This window comes from Glycine max, chromosome 16, assembly GCF_000004515.6.
Source record: "Glycine max cultivar Williams 82 chromosome 16, Glycine_max_v4.0, whole genome shotgun sequence".
Lineage (NCBI taxonomy): Eukaryota > Viridiplantae > Streptophyta > Magnoliopsida > Fabales > Fabaceae > Glycine > Glycine max.
Genome location: NC_038252.2, coordinates 6,902,596 through 6,925,170, shown reverse-complemented (window position 1 = coordinate 6,925,170; position 22,575 = coordinate 6,902,596). Strand labels below are relative to the sequence as shown.

Here is a 22,575-nt window from a genome sequence, read left to right as displayed (position 1 = left end):
GTCAGCCATTAATACGTCAACGATCAATTGACTATTGTTTAAGACAAAGAGCATTATTAGACCACAATCAATGACTAATAATTGACTTTAGAAAACGGGAAATTAACAATAATCTTGTTAGAATTAGGATTGATAGAATTGGTATGCCGGAAATCATCTTCTCTTTCATACTATCTTACTCGTTTAGATTTGATATCTTGCATTAGATAATTGACCATCAATCACATCTTAATTTAATTTCTTTCCTCAATTACTTAGTTGCAAAATAAAATGTATAATTTTGAGAACACAATTAATCATGTGCATTTGATATCTGGACTTTTAATCTTCGATACTATTTGTATAAGATATACTTATTCTTGCCCATTCATATTATACGCAATAGTGATTTGACATGCTAGAAAGAAAGATAAAGAAAAATAAAAAGTGTTGATAAATATTCAAAATAATAATGTTCCAATATCATTACTCAAATTTTTTTATAAAAAAAACTGCGAAAAATATTACATCTTTTTTTATATGCAATATCTTCTCGATTTTATTCATACACTAAAATGAAAAGACACAACCTATTCTAACCAAAATCATGCCCAAAATTTAATTTTAATTTGTTTCATATACAACAATAAAACTTAGACGACAGAATAAGAATTTAACCAGCTGACTAATCTGCATTGACATTTAATGAAAACCTTTATTATGCAGATTATTGACATGAAACTACATAAACATTAATGCCAATTAGAGAACAATACCACAAGCACTCACTTAGAAGCTGCGTCTAAGTTTCAGCTTCGAAGTTGTTTTCTACTTCTAAGTTTTCTCCATCTAAATTTTCTCCTTTTGGGTTGTTTTCTCCATCTAAGTTTTCTCCACCTGAGTTGTTTTCTCCTTCTTGTAAGTATTCTTCTTCTAAGTTTTCTCCATCTAAGGTTTCTTCTTCTAAATTTTCTCCCTCAAACAATGTCAGAATAGGTAAGATACCCCCCGTCGCCACAGTTAGGATACTACTCACCGACGCATTTACCAACACATCATAATCTTTGATGTCATCAATAATCATAAGTAGTGCCACTATGAATGTGTAGTCCACGTTGGGATAGACCAAGACTTTGAAGCCTCCATTATTCTCCATCTACATGAAAGAGGGCGATAAAATGTAGTCATTATATCCATTCAGCTGTGTTAAGTATGTGTTTGGATCAATAACAGTTTGGCATAACAAAAGTGATTTGGAATTCAAATCTTGATTTGTTCTTAGGCATGTAATAAATCGTACCAGGAGACTAATACTCATTTTGTGCTCAAGATCCACGACAATTACCAAGATAAAAGTATGTGTGCTTTGTTTCATGTTAGAATTGATTCTGAGTTAATAGGAAAAAAACAATAATAATTTTCAAGTTCATAATTGATTTTAGAACAAAAATTATATGTTTGATTTTATGTTAAAAAGATTCATAATTAATTTTGGGTCTAAAATTGATTCTGAACTAAGCAATTCTAACTAGAATAAAAAAATTATACTAAATTTTACTCCTAACTTAATTTTATCATAAAAATATTTAAATATAAATTACACATCACTTTAAAATCAATTTTAATTCTAATCAAGTCTGTAAAATTAATTTCATTCAAAATTTAAAATTAATTTTTATCAATAATTATCCAAACCCATACTAGATAGGCAATTAAATTAATGTGTATATAAAAACATGCCCAGAACACATGCAATACACACCTTGGCAACAATAGTTGGAGATTCACCGGCATAAATAGTGCATGAATTTTTACTTCCACGAACGATGACTCTAAAATCACACATGCTTCCTTTTCTCTTGTTTCCAAGGAAGACATCTAATCTAAGCATATTCCCACTCGGGATTATTGACGATCTCTTCACCGAAAAGAGCAACTCAGAGGTATTACCCCTGAAAACTTTGCATTGCCCGTGCAATGTCACATTCTACATATAAACAAAAATTAAGAATACTAAATTATATAAGATTGATTTGATAGTTAAAGAAAGAAGAAAAGAGAGAGGTTATGGATTCAAATTTATTTCACTAAAAAAACTACCAAAATTAATAATTAATATTTGCTGATAAAAAATAAAAATTAAGAATATATAATATCAATTTAGTTAATTTAATTAATAGAAAAAAAATCGCTGAGTATAAGATGTCTCCTAGATCAGTAACATACCTTCTTATATAGAGTGACGATGGGGTTTCCTTTATCATCACATAACACACGACGACCGTGAAATGTGAACAAAGTATCTTTTATATAAAATACACGGTTACCCTTTACGTCATAAGTGACACCTTTCTTTGTGTTAATTTGTAAGTTAAGAGCCTTAGGAGCACAATAGGAAGGGCTGATAACTGAGAACTTATTTGGATATGTTATTGTAGGTATAAAATGGTACCATAAGAAGCTGGAGTCTGAATAAGGTCGTTGATGGCAGGCAAAAGTGTCAAAGTAGGAGTAGTAGATTATGCCTCCACTCTCCGATTGTCATTCCTTCAACATGGATCTAAGGCCTTCGTTGTATTTTACTGACCAGTAATTTATAAAGTAAAATTCAGAAGTTTTTTTTAAAGTTAAAATATATTAACACTACTACAATAATGTTATTTTACGACATCACACTTACCACGGTTGAATATCACACGTTGTAAAAATAATAGCGGTGGCATTATTGTAATTTTCTAAAAGTTGACAACAACGATTATTGAAATAACCGCCTTTAATAAACAAGCAAGCTGATACAAAGACGGTCTTATTATAATGACCGTCTTTGAATAATTAAAAATAAAAACAAATTTCATTTAAATGGGATGATGTTTTTTATTTTATTTTTTAAAACAAGCAAGCTGAGGGGAGGATTGTTAGTTTTTTTATTTTATTTTTTATATAAAAGTAAAAAAAAATATCAATGTACCATTAAATGGGATGATGTTTTTTTAAAAGATAAATTTACTTTTTATTTAATATAAAAATATTATACAATTATTATTTAAATTTACTTTTCTTTTCCACCCGTTCTAGGCCTATTGAGCCACTTTTTTAGTGTAACGAATTTTGGACTAGGAAAGCCACCTTGGGCGTTTAAATAGGAAATCACTGTCACTCCACTATTTCTACTACCACTCAATATCACTACTATCACTATTTTGTTGCTATCGTAGTCATTATCATTGTCGTCCTCATCTCGCCATCACTAGAGGTGGGTATATGGGCCTAAGTTCGTGGGTCAGCCCGTTAAGCCAGCGGACCGCGTGGATAACGAACCTGCTTTTTTTAACCCACATAACTATAGGCAATACTTGAGTTTGGCCCATGAAACCAGTGGACTTGACGACGTATTCTGTGGGCTCATAGGCTAGCTTGCATAATCCACTTATTTGGGAATTGTTATTCTCACTACCTCCCACTGTTATTGGCACTACCATTTTTGAAAATGGTAATGGAAATATGAAATTGTCCTTAAGGAAATTTCCCCTTACCCCCACCCCTTCCCTTTCGCATCTGCCCACCCCTTCTTCTCACCCCCACCCTTTCCCCTTCCTCTTAAACATCTCTCTTTCTCTCCCTCTCTCTATCTCACTCACTCCTTCTCATTTTCTTCCTCTCATCCAAGTCCCTTCAATCCCACTCCCTCTCATTCTCTTCCTTCATTCTTTCCCGCTCCCTTTCATTTTCTCATTTTCGTCGAAGACCCTTCTCTCTTCTCCATTCATTTCTCATTTTGGAGCTCTATTAAGTTATTTTTTTTCTTTTTTATACACAATAGTTGTGTGATTTCGTTGTGTTCTGGGTTGAGAATCACAACGGAATCCTACTTTTGTTGTGTTTTATTGTTTTGTTTTGGAAAACACCACAACAAAAGTACAATTTCATTGTGATTCTCAACCCAGAATACAATGGAATACTAGTTCCATTATGTCCTGTGTTGAAAATCACAACTGAATCGTAACTATGTTGTGGTGTTTTTCAAAACAAAACAAAAACACAATGGAAGTACGATCCTATTGTGATTATGAACCTAGAACCCAACGGAATCACACTTCCATTGTGTTATTTTTTTTCGTTTTGAAAAAAGTACAATTAAAATACGGTTATGTTGTATTATTTATCAAATAGCACAATAAAATCGTATTTTTGATATGTTGTTTTTATAAAACCATAACAGAAATACGATTTTGTTGTGTTATTCATCAATTTTTTGTTTTTAAATTATCTAATTTATTGTTTAATTGATATTCCTACCCTTTTTAGATGGATCACACAAAGCTTATTGCCTTTGTATCAGATGTTGAGTTTCAGAGGCAACGCGTGACTATGTCAGCATGTTGTGATTCAAAGGCTTCTTGACAAGAGCCGGAGGCACAGGCACAACCGGAGCCATAGCCTAAGGCACAACCAAAGCCACAACAACCACAAATATCGCCTACTAACCATATCATCAAATCCCCAATTGGAGGAAGTCTTATGTATTTGAGTCTGCTTCGATCCTATAAGGACCACATAGTTGGCCATGTATGGATCAGTCAACCCAAAGATGAGCTGAAGCTGGTCAGCCATGGTGGCAAGGTTATGCACTACCCCACCAATTCAATGATGAAGAGGTACGTGGATAGGTCAAGGCTAAAGGGCCTGTATGATGCGCGGTACATGTCCACAAATAAAGGCGTAGTCAATGTCTTTATTGAGAGATGGCACAGTGTGACCTCCTCCTTCCACCTTTCTATAAGAGAGATGACCATTACCCTTAATTATTTGTCATGCCTTTTACATCTTTCTATCATCGTTTGTTTTCTTGATCAAACAGACACGACCTACGCCACAAAGGAGATTAGAGGTCTAGTAAGGTTAGAGCTTGGAATTATGATGGACCAGGAGGTAGATGTTGCAACGTCATCAAGCAATAAGGTGCCTCTGAGTTTGTTAGAGAGCCTTATCACAGTTACGTTTCCAATGAGTCATTTGTTTGGGTTGCCAAGGTGTATTTTCTGCATTTGCTTGACAATACCATATTTGTCGAGAAGAACTTGACGAGTGTACACATCTGCTACCTCTAGTACCTCGGTGATTTGGATTGATGCTATAAGTACGCTTGGGGGCAACTACGTTGGCTTATCTTTATGACCAATTGACATATGCTTACAAGTATACCAACAAACATATGTGAGCTTATATGACTCTACTCATAGTAAGAACAATTTAATTTTGTATACATAATTGATGTTTTTTTTAGTACTACTTGATGCTAAAAATATATTTCATGTTTTACAAGCATGGGTGTTTGAGCCTTTTTCGACCATTCCTTGTAGTGAAAAGGTGTTGGATCATGACCGCAAGCATCGCAACATGCCGTTGAGGGGTACTAACAAGGTTGTTGGGACTAGGGAGTTATTGGATAGGCTATAGATGACTGATGTTGTCTGGTCCCAATATGCATCACCCAAAGACCTCATACCTTTTGACGACTAGACATCGTACCCTGCCTACATTGGAGTTAGGATATACATGTGGTTATATCTATCAAAGAAGGTTTTGAGATAGTTTGGGTACGTACAATGGATTCCCTTGGACCCATTTGAGCATCCTAAAGAATATGAGCCTTATTGTCAGACATGGGCCGAGTGAGATAAGCATGCAGTGGCAGTGGTCAAGGTTGTTCCACATGGGGCTCCATGGGCTTGCACTCGATACTACCTGCCTTGGTATTAAGAGCATTCACATCCATACATGCTTTCACCACAGGAGGGAGAGCCACCACACAGTCCTAATACATATTTCTCCTCAACCTCGGCCACGAGCTAGTGGTGTTCAGATGCTAGATTATGTATCAGGGGTTGTTTACTCCTATCAAGTAATGCAAACAATATTTTCATCATTTTGTTTTATTTTTAATAAAAAAATAATTACTAATTGTATTGTTTTATTTATGTAGGATTGATTCCAAATGATGTCAGCGTACACATAGAGACTAATGGACATGAGAGTTGTACCTAAAGGCATAAATAGTCATCAGGTCAAACAACAACTTCTGCTGATGGCACACGATGGTCTTGCAGCTGGATGTAGGTCACTGAGGAGTAGCCGAGGAAGAAAGCCAACAAAGGTGGCAGAGGAGGTGGCCATAAGGGCACTTGAAGACATTTGATGATTTTTTTCAATCATTTTGTATTATTATGTATTTTACTTATGATGTTTTTTATAAAAACTTATTTTTAGTAGTTTTTGTTTGCCTTGTTTATATGTTTAAATGACACACGCCTATTAATGTAATAAAGAACGAAATTTCAATTTAATTCAAAAAACAAACAACAACAACAACAACAACCAAAACTGACATAAATTTCATCAATTAAAACATGACTAAATAGAGTTATGATCTTCATTAGAGCTTGTTGTCACCATTGATCCACACATCATAGAAATGATTTCTTCGGTAGGTCTTGGTTTTCTTGGTTTCTCACCAGGGCAAAGAATTCTTTTGGAGATAGCTAACCATTGCATACAACTTGATCAGACCTTTAGAACTAAATTATGAAAAGATGAAAAACGCTTTCCCCACTTCATTGTGTCTTTAAGCTCCATGCAGTCATACTAAGCACAACCATTACCTACATATATATGTTTACGATAAAAAAAAACCTCAAATAAGCTTCTTCTGCCTGCTTCTTTTGCCTTTGATGACATTTGTGACTACTTTCCTCAAAGCAATAAGCAACATTTCCTCACTAATTTTTATGAATTTAGGACCATTTAGACATTCAAACTATACCTCCTCAGAAGTTTGTACCACATCACCATCATAATACACAATAGCAACTACTCCCCTCCATCTTCAACCTAATATAGTGAAAGATCCAACACAATGCATTGAGCATCCTCATACCAATCGTATTTATTATCATATTGTATTGTTCTATCGTGAGTCAATTATCAGCAACAACCAAGATTGCACCGACAAAATAAACGATTCACATTGCATCAAGCTAGGACACTGTTGGCTTGTCATACCATCATAAATATGATTATTAAATCACAATATAAAACATTAAAGTTTACTTTTACGAAAACAAAAAATTTCTTGTAAAAAAACTATTTTTTTAAAAACACAACGAAATCATAATGTTGTTGCTTAAAAGGGTAATTGCATGATTTCGTTGTGTTATTTGTGGTGGAATCAAATAACTAGACTTGTCAAATAAGCTAACCCTAACCCATTTGGCCTTGGCCCATGTGGGCTAGGGCCAAAATGGGCCACATATATAAATGGCCCATAGGGCGAAAAAGCCCACAAAGGCTTATGGGCTAGGACTAGCCCATGGGCCGAAAAATTAGACCTTCTTTTCAATTCTCATAATTCAAATATATATTTCAATATCATACTTCTTTATTTTTATATAGTAGAGCATGTAAAAAATTGTATAAAAGAGGTTAGTTGAAATCGACCAAAAGTAACCCTAGTTGAGGTTGGCCGAAAATAACCTCAGCCAAGATCGGCCAAAATTAACCCTAGTCGAGGTTGGCTGAAAATAACCTCAACCAAGGTTGGCCAAAAATAACCATAACCGAGGTTGGCCAAAATTAATCGTACACAATATCGCCTGAAAATAACCATAGGCGAGATTAGCCAAAATTAACCGTAGTTGAGGTTGGCCAAAAATAACCCTAGTCTAGGTTGGTCATCCAAAAAGAGTTTCGTCAATGTCATCCAAAAACAACTCTAACCGAGGTTGACAAAAAATAACCTTAGCCAAGGTCAACCAAAATGAGCCATGTTGAGGTCGACCATAAACAACCTCAACCAAGGTCAACCAAAAATAGACTTGATCGAGGTCAATAGAAAATAACCCTGGGTGTGGTTGACAAAAAACAATCCTGGTCGGAGTTGGTAAAAAATAACCCTAGCTGATATTGGTCGAACATAACCCTAGCCAAGTTTAGCCAAAAACGACCCCTACCAAGGTAGACTGAAAACAGTCATGGCCGAGGTTGACCAAAAATAGTCATGACCGAGGTCAGCCAAAAACAACCTTGATTGAGTTCAACCAAAAATAGCTCTGATCGAAGTCGACCAAAACAACCCTAACAAGGTCAGTCCAAAATTGCCTTGACGAAGGTCAATAAAAAATGCTTTGAACGAGGTGGGGAAAAAATCCGCATTGAGGTCGTCCAAAAATAGCCTTTGTCAAGGTCGGTAGCAAATAATCCTAGTTGAGGTCGACTAAAATTAATCCTAGTCGATTAATTTAAAATTATTTTTTGGACAGTTGGAAAAAAATCACTTTTAAAAATAACATTAATGGCCCTAATCCCATATTAGGTACAATGTGGGTTTGGTCCTGTAGCAGTATTATCATACTCGAATTTTTCATTGACTCAATCGGGGTACTAGGTCACCCAGTGACCCAGTGACCCAATGAGTCATTAGTTGACCCACATGACTCGGTCTATATTAAAAAAAATTAATATGTAAACTTGTACACTTAAAATTTAATGTTTAATAAAATTCATCATATTTAGAAGCATAACTATGAACTTGTTTAAAATTTGAGCATGCAACATATTTTTTTAGAAAGTATATATAAACTACCTTAAGTTAGAATTTAAAATATATATTATTGTTGTACAATGACAAACATAATCTATTACATACACACTCTAACACCCTCTACCCCGATATACATATTTATATAATAAAATACATGGAAATACAGAATTACATGAAATGATTTTATTCAATAAATATAAGGAGTTCATGTGGGTAAAAGGTTCATATTCACATTAGTCACCAAATTAAAAAAACTTATCAATTAGGGGTATGAAAACATTTCCGGCTCAAAACAAGGTCATCCAAAACTCCAGAGAATGAACTAAAGACTCAACATGTGAAACAAAAATGATAAAAACTACATGTCGAGAACTTTATGTAATTAATGCTTAAACTCATGTCCCAGTGTCACGTCCTATCAGAGCATTGTGTCTCGGCGTCCTCTAGCACGAGGTTTTCTAAAGCTATCCACCTAACCATTTGTTCCCACAAACACAAGGTTCGAGATCATCACAAGATCCAAAAAGAAACAACACACAGGGAATGAGTTATCACATTCTTGTGGGGAGAGGCAGTGTCTACAGCTGATTTACAGTGTAAGCAATCAAGAAGCACTTTCAAACAAAATGTACCAATCAGGGCAAAAGAGAAACTTGAGGTGATTTACTCTGATGTGTGTGGCCCTATGCAAACTGAATCTCTGGGTGGAAACGGATACTTCATATCCTTTATTGATGAATTGACTAGGAAAGTATGAGTTTACCTAATAAGAAGGAAGAGTGATGTCTTTGAAGTCTTTGAGAAGTTCAAAAATATGGCAGAAAAGCAAAGTGACTCATTGATCAAGATATTAAGAACAGATGGTGGAGGTGAATATGTTTCTATAGAATTTCAAGAATTTTGTGATCAAGAAGGCATAATTCATGAAGTGACTCCTCCCTACACACCTCAACATAATGGAGCTGCAGAAAGAAAAAACAGAACCATAATGAATATGGTAAGGAGCATGTTGAAAGGCAAGAGTCTGCCCAAGTACTTGTGGGGAGAGGCAGTGTCTACAGCTGTCTTCATCTTGAATAGGAGCCCTTCAAAGAGATTGGAAGGAATAACACCTTAAGAAGCTTGGAGTGGTGCTAAACCAAATGTGAGCCATTTCAGAATCTTTGGATCACTTTGTTTTAGGCATATCCCAGATCAGTTAAGAAGGAAGCTAGATGATAAAGGTGAACAAATGATCTTACTCGGATATCACTCAACTGGAGGCTATAAGATGTTTGATCCGAAGAGTAAGCAGATAATAATTAGTAGGGATGTGGTATTTGATGAATCTAGAAGCTGGAACTGGGAGCAGAATACTGAAATGAAAGGACCTTCAATAATGATAAGGTCAGAAGAGGAAGAAACAAGTGAAGGGAATGGTAATACCACTCAAAGAGAAGTGAGACCCCAGAGAAATGCACCCAAACCAGCTAGATTTCAAGGTTTTGAGATGTTGTTTGATGCTGATGTAAGTGCAGATGGGAATCTTGTACATTTTGCTCTGTTTTCTGAAGCAGAACCAATAAACTTTGAAGATGCTATGACTGATCAGAGGTGGGTTGAAGCTATGATAGAAAAGCTTAAATCTATTGAGAAAAATCAAGTGTGGGAGCTGGTATCTCAACCAAAATCAAAGAAGCCCATTGATATGAAGTGGATCTATAAGATTAAGACAAATCCAGAAGGCAAGGTGGTCAAGTATAAAGCTAGACTTGTGGCTAGAGGATTTTTGCAGAAAGTTGGGATTGACTACAGAGAGGTGTTTGCACCAGTTGCTAGAATTGAGACTATTAGAACAGTAGTGGCAATTGCTAGCCTAAAGAATTGGACAGTGCACCAACTAGATGTGAAGTGTGCTTTCTTAAATGGTCCTCTTGATGAGGAGGTCTATGTTACTCAGCCACTTGGATTCTCTATAGCTGGCCAAGAGTCAAAGGTTCTCAGGTCGAGAAAAGCTCTTTATGGACTTAAGCAAGCCCCAAGAGCTTGGAACAATAAAATTGACAGTTTTATGATGAAAATTGGCTTTGATAAGTGTAGCTGTGAGTTTGGAGTCTATGTAAGATCCAAGTCAGTAGGTAATATCATTATTATATGCCTCTATGTGGATGATTTGTTGATCACTGGTGGTAATGAAAGTGAAATAGCAGAACTAAAAAGGGAATTGATGAGTGAGTTTGAAATGACTGATATGGGGGTTCTATCCTATTTCCTTGGACTTGAATTCAAGAAGACTGAGAGAGGTATTTTGATGCTCCAGAGCAAGTATGCAACAGAAATATTGAAGAGATTCAACATGGTTGAATGTAATTCAGCAGCAACACCAACAGAGGCAGGTCTTGTACTTGAAAAGGAGGGCAAGGAAGACAAAGTCGATGCAATTGAGTTCAAACAGATTGTTGGTTCTCTCATGTACTTGTGTCATTCAAGACCTGATTTGGAATTTGCTGTTGGACTGGTAAGTAGATATACGAAAGGACCCAGAATTCCTCATCTCTTAGCTGCCAAGAGGATTCTAAGGTTCATAAAAGGGGGCATCAATGCTGGAATTTTATTTCCAAATAAAGACAATAGCAACTCAGAGGAATTGATGGGATATACTGATGCAGATTGGGGAGGAGACAGAGATGACAGAAAGAGTACTACAGGTTACATATTCATGTATGGTGCAGCACCAATATCGAGGTGTTCTAAGAAGCAATCCATAGTGGCTCTATCAACATGTGAAGCTGAGTATGTTGCAGTTGCAATGAGTGCTTGTCAAGCTGTCTGGTTGGACACATTACTACAGGAATTAAAAATCAAGGAGAGTGATGGAGTGAAGCTTTTTGTGGATAATAAGTCAGCTATAAGCCTATCAAAGAATCCAACCTCTCATGGTAGAAGCAAACACATAGAAACAAGGTTTAATTTCACTATCTTAGGGATCAAGTGAACAAAGAGAAATTAAAAGTGGAGTACTGCTGCACATTTGATCAACTTGCTGATATTTTAACCAAACCTCTCAAAGGGGAGAGGTTTAAAATGTTAAGGGACAGAATTGGCTTGATGGACTTAGGAGATCAGAATTAAGGGAGGGTGTGAGAGTTTAATTCTGTTTTGGCTTTGTATATAAGAGAGAGTAGCAGAATTTTAAAATTCTGTTATAAGTGCTAACCTAAGAGTGAAGGGTTGTTACTTTGTTTTGCTTGTATAAAAGGGCAATCATACATCTTAATAAAGTGTTGTTTTCATTCTATCATTTTCAGTCTCTAGTGCTATTCCTAGTGTGTGTGCAATTCTATGCTTAGAAAACAGTGAGTGATACACGAGGGAATGTGTGAGGGAGTGAATTGCATCTCTTGCAATTAAGTGAGGAACAGTGTGTGTTCCAACAATAGGGACAACTCAGTTATCTATATCTCACGGAGTCTGCCACCACCAAATTTCTTGAAGTTGAACACTGATGGTTCTCCTCTTGGGAATCTGGGCAAAGTAGGCGTCGGAGGAGTAATTAGGAAGAACACAACTGGTGAATGAGTAACACGTTTCTATTGATCATGTGGGGTTATTACATCCCTTCATACAGAACTATTTGCGTTGGTTCTTGGCATTCCCTGGGTGCGCATCATATTATATGTGAAATGGATTCAAAAGTCCCTTTGGAGCTTATCAATCTTGGAGTACATTCATGTCATCCATATACGCAACTCTCATTACAAAGATTCATTCCTTTAAGCAACAACAATGAAATATTCAATTCTCTCACACTTTTAGTGAAGGAAAAAGATAGCCGACTAGTTAGCAAAGTAAGGTGGCCAATCATCGCCCAGTTTTCAGACTTGTGAGTTGTGACCAATGTCCGCTGCCATTAGTTTTCTTCTGCCTACTTCTTTTTTATTCTTTCCATTGATAAAAAAAATGCAAGTAAAATAAATCAACAAAAACTAAATTAAAATAAAGTGTGCTTTTATTATGAAAAATTCGAATGCTTGTCGATCTTTCTTTCTTCACCTATCCGGGGTTATTTCCTTGTAGTTATTTCGTTCGCAGTCAGGGAGCCAACAAGTATATTAAGATTTGAGATTGGACAAAAAATGAAAAAGGGAAACATACAAGTAAATAACTTTATTGTTGATGATTATTGGAGCAAACACATCTTATAAAAAAGAAAAACCATTGGAGCCAGCACATAATTAATTATAAGCTAGCAATTAATCATACTAGTTGCTGCCACCAAAACGAGCCTTAAGATTCTTGACTTGGGCAACATCAAGAAATGTAGCTTGTGCAAGTATGTCAGAAGGTATATTGTTGGCAAATATATTGTTGAATGAATGGATAGTAGGGTTTGAGCTACTGAAAGTGGCAAAACCAGTGGCTTTCTCATTACCAGAATTTGCTACAAAATGCAAATGTCCTGGTGGAATAACCATAAGATCTCCGGGTTTCAGCGTCTTCAGATAAGCAATCGAATTCATACCGGTGACGAATCCAGCAGTGATTTCACCTTCCACCAAGATGATTAGTTCAGTGGCATCAGGATGAGAATGCATTGGAAAAAACCCATCTTTTTCGAAAGCTACATGCGCTACAGAGATGTCAAGACCATTGAGGGCAGGGAATTCATTAACAAATGCAGTGCTAATTCCAGCTTTGATAGTAGGGAACTGTGAGGTGTTTGCAGGTTGAAGATTGAACACAAAGTTATCATCTGTAAGTGTTGTAGGTGGCAAGCAAGGATAGCCAGAAAGGCTATCTGGACCTTTAAGGTCTGCCACACAGAAATCATTCACATTGGAAGCATAGGAAGTGGATGAAAGAAGAGCGGAAAAGAAAAGAATGAGAAAAGAGTAATTTTATAAAAAAAATGATTGATCAAATTAATTAGGACACTTTTAGAAACTAGTAATCAAGATAAATATCATCAGTTAACATTTATTAGACATAGGACATTTCGTCTCAATAACCCGTCTCTAATACTGTAAAGATCAACCGAACAAACCATCAAACATAAGTAGAGATATTTCCTTGCATGTTTATATAATTTTATTTTCCAAAACATAAGTAGAGATATTTTAGTTAATACTCATCAAATATATTTTAAATGTTTTTTTTCTCCCAAAAATTAAACCAAATTATAAAATTTTATAAAAAAATATATCCCTACATCCCTCTTCCACCATTTTCTTTCAACCAAACACTATATATGTTAGAGTAAATTAATTAGAAAGAGAAAAAAAAAACAAAAAGAAAAAAGTAATAAATATGATATATAATGTGACTGATAAGTTGACCCGGTCAACGGTAAAAACAACTCAAATTTATTAATATATTTTAAAATAATCTCATTTTGATAATTAGTTTATAATAGTACCCCTACTTTGGTCAACCAGCCTTTAATACAATTACTTACCTTTAAATTTATATTCTCTTCCGGGTAAGCATTTCTCTAATGGATAAAAATATTCAAACTTCCCTTCTCATCTTTCTCTCTCTTTTTTTTCCTACTTTGAAAGTAATAAATGTAATACACATTAAATAAACACATTCTATTTGGATAATTAAAAAAAGGACATATCTAAAATATACTATGCCAACCTTCATGGTAACGTATAAAAGGTGTTTGGATAAGATTATTTTTTCAAAATCAAATTCAGTCACTTTCACGCACACGACGCTAGCGCTTTCTCTCCCTCTTAGTACACTAGTTCTCTCCGTAGCTCTCTCTCCCTCTCAGTCACTCTCACGCACCACACATAACGTTCGCTCACAAGTAAGTTTTCCTTGCGATTTCAATCCACACTCTCGCTGTGCCACAGTGTATTCATTTTTTTTTCGTTAATTTTTGATTTATTTTTTATTTAAATGTTTGATTTCATTGATTTTGTACTGTGGATATTCATTGTTTGATTTCATTAATTTGTACTGTGAGCATTTTTGCAAATTTGGTGCTTGTGTTTATTCTTCTAGAATTTTAGTTTCTTCACTTTGTGTTTATTCTTCACCGTGTTTAATTCATTGGAGGCTGAATGGCATTTGTTATTTGTTCCCTCTGATAAATTTCTCTAAAAAAATATCTAAAAAAGATCCAAGCCCATAAAACCTTGAAGTTTTAGAGAATAATAAAGAATGAGAGAGTTTATATGACTTTTAGAAGTTTGTGAAAAGGAACAGAAGAAGCTTGTGATTGTTCCTTAAGCTTCTATAATGATTGAAGATTGAAAAATTAGCAACTGTAATTCAAGTAATTGTACAGTTTTATGTCATCAGAAAATATAAAGGGGTTGTACCATTGCATTATCCGTAAGTCTCAAATTGTATTTAAGTCAAGTAACATGCAGATCAAGGAATTAAACAGTGTGCGGTAGAGCTAAAACGTGCCTAAAACAAGCTACTTTTACGTTGTGAAAGAATAAAAATGCATTTGCTCTTAAAAATGCAAATACATGATCTGGAATTCTGCATTAACTCCCAGATAAAGACCTCTATGGTGTCAATCAACCAAATGCCTGTGCCAGCAAAATAATTAACTTTAAGTTCTAGAATAAAGGAGAAAGAAACAAAGATATAGCACAAATCACAATAGGAGTTTTTAATAGTACAAGAGAAATCTCAGTAATTAGAACTGCATTAGTAAGTGATCACATGAATGCTTCAGGCTCAAACCTTGTATACAAGGTCCCATTTTAATCTTAGGCATTAAGATGAAGAATCTAAAATACCTCATGCCTCTAATACTAATGGTTAAAGAATATTGTCTCTATTCTCCAATAATGTCAAGTGTTAACATAGTAATGCCAATAAAGACTTTTAACCAACCAACAATTCCACTTTTGGTCCTTACTAGTTTGATGATTCATAACGATACAATAATCATAAAATCCATATTCTGAAATCCACATTCCACCTCAGGTTGATTACTATCGTGATTATTTTTCTTCTATCTTCTCCTTTGGCAAAATCTGATTAAGTTTGACTTTTGAATTCATTTTTCCATCGTTAAAATGTAATAATCTATAGACTCAAAAGTCCAGGCTTGCATCTGATAATCTGTACGTGCATGCAATTATGCAAAAGGGGAAGGGACTGATGAACAAGTAACTATACCTGAATCTGCTGTTTATTACCGGTTGTGATGTTTGATATGGTCCAACAAGCTTCCTTCTTGATGCTTTTTTAATAATTATTGGTCAATAGATTAGAAGGCAAGGAAGAGCCTGGTGATTGATGATAACCTATGGGGCAAAACACTAGGTTAAAGCAACCAGGAACAAAAAAATAAAATAAAAATCATAGAAAGCATATTTTAATACCAGAACGCATCATTTCCAAAATAGAGCATGATTAGGTCATCTCAGCAATAACCTTATTATTTTGCAGGATTGTTCATGTGTAAAACAAAAGGAAAATAGAAAAGAATATTGCAACTTGCAATTAATAGTCACGCTGTCACTGTTTTGCTTATTCTGTAATGTACAAAGGCAAAAGTAACATATTATTGTACATAAAAACCATAGGAATTAACACGGAAGGGAATGGGTGCAGTAGAAAATTTAGTATTTGACATAGATGATATCACAACTATTCAAGCTACCGAGGAATGGACAAGAATTTTTGATACATTAGCTATAAATATGTTTGCTAACTATCAAGTTAAAAGAAACTTCGCTAAGGAATAATTCTTTTTTAGATGTAATTTGTTATGAATATGTTTGCTAACTATAAAGATTACTGTAGTAATGTTTCTCTGCTCACATTGTTTGGCCCTGTTTCGGAGAATTTGGCTACTAGTAGTAACAATAAATACATACACTAATAAGTGGAAACAAAACAAAACAGAAAGGTAAAATTAAACATGTGTCGGGTAGAGTGTTGAAATTAAGCTTAACTGATAGTACTACATTACTGTTAGAACAAATTACAACAATTACTCATACAATATTTTTTTTATTTATAATTTTAAGGTCATAAGGTGATAGAAGTATTCATATTAGGAAGATATCTATGATTATGTAAACAGAACATTTACTTTTAGTATATGTAAAATGCCATTTTTTGTTTGTTTATTTGCTCTAGAAATGTGTTTTTAACAAATAAATACTCATATATGAAAAATATATAAGAATTGCGAGCAACACATTTTCATGAATGATAAATATTTTTTAAGGAACAAAAACAAACATTAGTAAATACCAAGAACATATTTAATTTTATATTTTATAATATTATGTGTTTTTCTGTCTTTTCAACATATTGATATTTTACCTCATACTTTTTTTTTAATACCTTCACTTCTCTTCCTTTAGTGTGGAAATTATTGTACCATTTTCTTGTCCAAATACAAATCCTTTTGACACACCGCAGTGTCATGAAGGGGTAAAAATTTGTAAGCTTCGTCTGGTTGATAATGGTCATGTTTTTCATACATACAGAATAAGTAAATTAGGCTTATGGGTAATTGGTTATGGACGGATTCAAATTCAAATATTCTCAACCAGTTCAAGCCGAAAAGGGCAAATATAATCGATATATGACCATAAATATCATCAAATAATTGGGGTGTTGGGATCAATTAAATGAGTATTTTCAGATACTAAAGAGTTTGTTTATCTAATTGTCTTTATTATTTAATAAAATACATTGAAGTGATCATGATATGACAAATCACACACATGTGCTGAAGTGTTGACAAATGAATACTTTGATTGTTCTTTCACAGCAAAAAAAAAAAACCCAGTAATAGAAGAAAAAGACACAATTTTTTCTTCACAAAAATGTTGTCTTTCTCTCTCCAACTACCGCTAACATTTTCTCGTCTCTCCGTCCAAGCCTTTTTTTTTTATATAGAAGTTCCCCGTCCAAGTTGCCACATTTTAATGCACCTTCTACATGTACGACTCTGAACTGTGCGGGTTGAATCGAAGACCTACTTGCGGAGGTTGTCATCGTCGATGACAAGAATGGCAACTGAACATTCTTGTAGGGAGAACAAAGAGTTTTGCAGTTAACTGAATATTTATTTTATTTGTTATTCTATTTTATTCTTCTAAGGTGTTTATTGAGTAGTTTATCAACATACCTAATTATTTGTAATTAAGAAAATCATCCAGATATCATATTGTGGATTAGAATAGACCGACTCTTAAAAAAAATTCTCCATTTTAATTTTTTTATCTTTATCTTGTGTAGTACACTCGTCAAAAACTTTTCGGCATAAAGAAAATCAACTTGGTCTCGTTCCAAACACAAGTTTAAGTCTACATAAACATTTTTGTTGTTGTTGTCATAAAGGCAGCTAAAAGCCAGAACAACTAATCGAGATTACAAAGTTCATGAAGCATCACCTGAAAGCTGAACATGCACAAAATCAAGGGAGAACTCAAAATCTAGTATATAAGTGATGAAGGGATCGAAAGAGTATATATAATCTTATCAGACACAAAAGAATATAATCAGTGTTTATTGTTTATGATCATTGGAACAAACACATTAACTAACTAATTAATCAATAAGCAAGCAATAATATCCTAGTTTCTGCCACCGAAACGAGCCTTAAGCTTCTTCACTTGGGCAACATCAAGGAAGGTAGTTTGGGCAAGTACATTAGAGGGTACATTGTTGGCAAATATATTATTAAAAGAATGGACAGTAGGGTTTGAGCTACTAAAAGCAGCAAAAACAGTGGCTCTTCTTTGATCATAATTTGCTAGAAAATGCAATTGTCCTGGTGGGATAACCATAAGATCTCCCGGTTTCAGTGTCTTGGTCACATAAGCTTTGGTAGCTGCCATGAATCCAGCAGTGATTTGACCTTCCACCACGATTATTAGTTCAGTGGCATGAGGATGTGAATGCAATGGAATAAATCCATCTTTATCGATAACTACACGTACTGCAGAGATGTCAAGACCATTGAGAGCAGGAAAGTCTTTAAGAAATGCAGTGCTGATTCCAGTTTTGATAGGGTTAGATGTGTTTGCAGGTTGAAAAGTGAAGACAAAGTCATTTGCTGTTACTGTATCAGCGGGCTTGCAGTTAGAGCCAGAAGGGCTATTTGTACCCTTGAGGTCTGCTACGCAGAAATCATTGACGTTAGAAGCATTAGAAGTGGATGAAATTAGAAGAGCAGAAAAGAAAAGGATGAGAAACATATTCTTCATTTGGATGAATAGTGGATTTAGAACATATGTGGGAATATGGGTTATTGGCTACATTTTTATAGGGCTCTGATCTTACTAGCCGCAAACAAAAGTTTTGCAAAAGTTAATATATATATATATATATATACACACACACATGCAAGTCCTTTAAGGTAAGAGTAATTTTACTAAGGAATGGTTCACCAAAACAGGACACTCTAAGAAACTAATGACTAAAATGTGATATATTATGAGATTTAGATGCTTTTTACCATTGACCTGATCAATTCACTAGTTACATCATTTATCATATTTACACTATTCTTTTTCTATCTTTTATTTTCTTCTATTCTTTCATTTTGAATCCACCCTATATTGGTGTGTTTGGATAACTACTGGAATCAATTTAAGTTCTCAAAATTATGATGAAAAAGTAGAAATAATTATTTTTTGTTTTGACTGAAACTGAATTTGATTTTGGAAAAATAATCTTATCCAAACCATGAAGGTTGGCATAGTATATTTTAGATATGTACTTTTTTTAATTATCCAAATAGAATGTGTTTATTTAATGTGTATTACATTTATTACTTTCAAAGTAGGAAAAAAAAGAGAGAAAGATGAGAAGGGAAATTATAAACTAATTACCAAAATGAGATTATTTTAAAATATATTAATAAATTTGAGTTGTTTTTACCGTTGACCGGATCAACTTGTTAGTCACATTATATATCATATTTATTACTTTCTTTCTTTTTGTTTTTTTTTTTCTCTTTCTAATTAATTCACTCTAACATATATAGTGTTTGGTTAAAAGAAAATGGTGGAAGAGGGATGTAGGGATATATTTTTATAAAATTTTATAATTTGGTTTAATTTTTGGGAGAAAAAAAATAAAAACATTTAAAACATATTTGATGAGTATTAACTAAAATATCTCTACTTATGTTTTGGAAAATAAAATTATATAAACATGCAAGGAAATTAATTTTCAAAATTCCTTCTCTAGTTATGAACCAAACAAGAAAATGATTATTTTCTCTCATTCTATTAAAATCTCTCTTCTTCTCTAAACCAAACAAAACGTGTAATCACCTCTCTTTTCTTCTCCCTCTTTCATTAAAATTATTTTCCTCCCACCTTTAAACCAAATATAGAACCTAAAATATGGCAGACAATACAACATTATTAATTAATAGTGAAATTTCTATCCAATACCAAGAAGGTTGGCATAGTATGTATATTTTAGATTAGGAGCTGGATTGAGTTAAGTTTTATTTCCTTTTCAACCTAATCTAATTAAATTTAATTGGATTGGGTTAGATTGAGCTTACCTTTTTTTTACAACTCAATCTAATCTAATCTAACTTTTATATATAAGATTGGATTGGGTTGGTTATAGAATTGGACCGTTAAAAAATTAACACATCTTTAAGTTTTGAAAAAAAAATCCTCAAACTTAAAAATTAGTAAGGGACATTTTTTTAAAATCAATATTATACATATACTCACAATAAAATATAATCCCATAAAATAAAATCCTCAAACTTAAAAATTGTATTATCGGATAAACAAAAAAAGATAAGTCATAAACCTTTAAGCAATTTAAGGGTGTGTTTGGTTTGCATTTTCATTTTCTGTTTTCATTTTCTGAAAATTGTTTTCATTTTCAAAAGATTAGAATTCTGAAAATATGTTTGGTTTGACTTCTTATTTTCTGTTTTCATGAAATAAAAATACTGAAAATTTATGATATATTGACTTTTTGTCTTTTTGTATTTTTAGATTTGTTTAAAAATACATTCATTGTCATCACAATTTTATTTTACCTGAAATGAGGTTTCTGTTCTCAACTGAAAACACTGAAAACGAAAATTTATTGTTTTCATTTTCTGGCTGTTTCCTGTTTTCATTTTCACTGAAAATGTTTTCAGAAATCCAACCAAACACATTTTCATCACCGTTTTCTGTTTTCGGTGAAAATGAAAACAGAAAATAACCAAACCAAACACCCCCTAAGTAACTCATTCATAATAAAATATAATCTCATAACTTATTTAATAACTCACAGTATTCATAAAATATAAAATTATTTTACAACTCAAAATACTTAAATCCTATAAAATTATTTTGCAACTCAAAATACTTAAAGTCCAAGAGTAGATTTGATCAAGTATATGCCATCAGGCCCAAGAGGGCAAATTTGTCTATTTAGCAGTAGCCTTTTGTGAGAGGGGGAATAAGTTTGTTAGAGGAGAAAATCAATGGAGAGGGGAATTCAGTTATATGTAAGGAAGGCGGTCATTGTAAGGGGTACGAGGGATTTGAATGAAATTTGGAGTCTAGAGGATATTCTCTGACTTGGTTGCTCTCATTTCCTATCATGTGCTTTTTTGTTATTCTTATTCCTTTGTTGCTTCTTACTAACAAAGAACGCATCATATTCTTATTTAAGATTAAAAGTTATGAATAGATATAAAGATATTTTTTAAAAAATCTAAATCTTTTTTTCTTCCTTTTTTCTTCATCTTCGACAAAAAATAAAAAGGATCAAATCATCATTTTAGTCTCTAAAATTGTGGGGGTATAGTTCCTAAAATATTAAGGGGTCTAACTTAATTGGTTGAGTAAGATGTGTGAGTATTGTAAATTTTTTAATACCATGCTCAATTCTTACCAATAAAAAAATATTAGTTCCTAAAATTAGATACATGAAAAATAAATCTTTGACATTGAATTATGTTATCCAAGTTAATCCCTACTTTTAGCCATCTACAAACTTCGTTAGTAAAATAAGATGATGTTCATTATCTACATAATAAGAGTCAAAAATGAAGATTTTAGGGGTGTTTTTTTATAATTTATAGTAACCATAACACTTTTTTTTTTCAAGAACTAAAGTGACTAATTTGAGGAATAAAATGATATTAAATTGTTTGGTAATGGTAACTTCATCCATGTCACCCCTACCTCTCTCTTTTTCTCTCTATCTTTCTCCCATGAAAATGCTCACATGTCACATTGACATCATTGTATAAAAGACCTAGAAATCCTCCTAGACTCACCACCATTTTCTATCTTTGATGCATGATCTTTCTAGTTGTTTTGATCTATTTCTCAAACAAACCAATCCATTAGAACAAACCAATACACACATAATTTAAAACAGATTGTACACTTGTACTTACTCATGCAAGCAAGGTGCCAAGTAAGACACGTTAAAATTTTTTTTTTTGTAATAGTGTGTACAATGAGCAACTAGTCTCCCTAGTTCGATTATTATGATGTAACCTAGTTTGAACTCCTTTCTTAATTTTAATGAAATTCTCGATGTCATTTAGTTAATTGATTATCTTCTTTACTTTTAATTTCTATTTTGGAAATGGATGTTCTAATACATAATTGATTGCATAATAGTAATCATTTGCATTTAATGGTAGAATTAGGAAGAAAGTGTTTTATACCAAACTACATGACCAAATTGGTTGGTGGAAATGGACTTACTAATACATAAATGATTGCTTAACAGTGATCATTTACATGTAATTGGTAGAATTAGGAAAAAAGTGTTTTATATCAAACTGCATGCCAAACTGGTTGGATAACCTCTAGTAGGTTAATTAGGAAATTGATTAATAATTGACCACAATCAATGACTAATAATTGACTTTAGAAAATCGACAATTAACAATCCTAAGAATCTTGTTAGAATTAGGATTGGTGGAATTGGTATGCCTGAAATCATCTTCTCTTTCATACTATCTTACTCGATACTATCTTACTCGTTTAGATTTGATCTTGCATTAGATAATTGATCATCAATCCATCTTAATTTAATTT

The 22,575-nt window shown here is 33.4% G+C and overlaps 3 protein-coding genes across 3 annotated transcripts; all 3 read right to left on the bottom strand.

Moving 5' to 3' along the window:
• Window positions 1-575: 575 nt before the first annotated feature.
• Window positions 576-3,458, bottom strand: LOC121173778 (protein LURP-one-related 15-like). Its single transcript, XM_041010836.1, has 4 exons — window positions 3,353-3,458; window positions 2,206-2,447; window positions 1,742-1,966; window positions 576-1,135 (listed from the first exon to the last, which is right to left on the bottom strand). Exons 1-4 carry the CDS (start codon window positions 3,456-3,458, stop codon window positions 782-784), a joined length of 927 nt encoding a protein of 308 aa, XP_040866770.1. The 3' UTR covers window positions 576-781.
• A 9,357-nt stretch (window positions 3,459-12,815) lies between these two features.
• On the bottom strand, window positions 12,816-13,443 carry LOC102665785 (germin-like protein; the record flags this gene model as incomplete). Its single annotated transcript, XM_006599736.3, has 1 exon — window positions 12,816-13,443. A coding segment is annotated over one exon (627 nt), but the record flags the coding sequence as incomplete, so codon positions are not given.
• Window positions 13,444-17,969: 4,526 nt separating this feature from the next.
• On the bottom strand, window positions 17,970-18,825 carry LOC100809937 (germin-like protein). Its single transcript, XM_003547662.5, has one exon. It carries the CDS (start codon window positions 18,754-18,756, stop codon window positions 18,124-18,126), a length of 633 nt encoding a protein of 210 aa, XP_003547710.1. The 5' UTR covers window positions 18,757-18,825; the 3' UTR covers window positions 17,970-18,123.
• Between the last annotated feature and the right edge of the window lie 3,750 nt (window positions 18,826-22,575).

What these genes read in the sequence shown, in the direction of transcription:
- LOC100809937 (XM_003547662.5), bottom strand. Translation starts at nt 18,756, where the DNA reads ATGAAGAATATGTTTCTCATCCTTTTCTTTTCTGCTCTTCTAATTTCA.
- LOC121173778 (XM_041010836.1), bottom strand. Translation starts at nt 3,458, where the DNA reads ATGGTAGTGCCAATAACAGTGGGAGGTAGTGAGAATAACAATTCCCAA. An exon ending in ATACGTCGTCAAGTCCACTG is followed by an intron (nt 2,448 to 3,352) that starts GTTTCATGGGCC and finishes GACCTTATTCAG; the next exon opens with ACTCCAGCTTCTTATGGTAC. An exon ending in CTCCAACTATTGTTGCCAAG is followed by an intron (nt 1,136 to 1,741) that starts GTGTGTATTGCA and finishes TCTTTCATGTAG; the next exon opens with ATGGAGAATAATGGAGGCTT.